Raw genomic sequence first — 677 nt, forward strand, 5'->3', positions numbered from 1 at the left:
GCCCCCTGCCCGCTCAGGACCGTGCACGCGCTGGGCGTGCTGACGGCCGCGCAGCTCTTCTCGCTGCAGAGGGAGGAGTTCCGGGCCGTGAGCCCCGAGGAGGGGGCGCGCGTCTACAGCCAAGTGACGGTGCAGCGCGCGCTGCTGGAGGTGAGCGAGGCGCTCGCCGGCGGGCGGGCGGGCGGGCGCGCCGGGCCACTCGCAACGGCCCACTGCCTCCCTCCAGGACTCGGAGAAGGTGTCAGAGCTGCAGGCCGTGATGGAGAAGCAGAAGAAGAAGGTGGAAGGCGACGTGGAAACGGAGGTCATCTGACCGCCCCTCCGGAGGCTGCAGACCCGCCCCCCAGCGGCCCCCCAGCGGCCCCCAGGGCCGGGCCCTCCAATGCCCCATGCTCTGCCCTGCGCCCGGCTTCCCAAGCAAGCGCTCTCGGACTGGGACTGGCCGGGCGCGGGAGGCCGTGTGGGCCAGACAATTGCGGGGGGCCTGGGGGGCGGCCAGGGGGGCCGCACCCCAAGCCGCGCGCGCACCGGGCATGCCCAGTCGGTAAACAGCCTCTTCTCAGCAGATCGCCCCTGCTGTCCTTTGTCTGCCCAACCCCGGGCCAGGTGCCCTCACGGGGCAGCTTCGCCTGGACAGGCTCACAGACACCCTTCCCACCCCATCCCCGTGGCCCCCG

General features: G+C 73.1%; 1 protein-coding gene across 1 annotated transcript in view; it reads left to right on the top strand.

The window, feature by feature from the left end:
• Window positions 1-544, top strand: part of EPS8L1 (EPS8-like 1) — a 7,555-nt gene extending 7,011 nt beyond the window's left edge. The window contains exons 9-10 of the mRNA XM_004694089.2: window positions 18-150; window positions 227-544. Coding sequence (XP_004694146.1) covers window positions 18-150; window positions 227-313 — 220 coding nt within the window. The 3' untranslated portion in view covers window positions 314-544. The remainder of the gene's footprint in view (window positions 1-17; window positions 151-226) is intronic.
• Window positions 545-677: the final 133 nt, after the last annotated feature.

Source organism: Condylura cristata, unplaced genomic scaffold (genome assembly GCF_000260355.1).
Source record: "Condylura cristata isolate star-nosed mole 26May11 unplaced genomic scaffold, ConCri1.0 scaffold00041, whole genome shotgun sequence".
Classification (NCBI taxonomy): domain Eukaryota; kingdom Metazoa; phylum Chordata; class Mammalia; order Eulipotyphla; family Talpidae; genus Condylura; species Condylura cristata.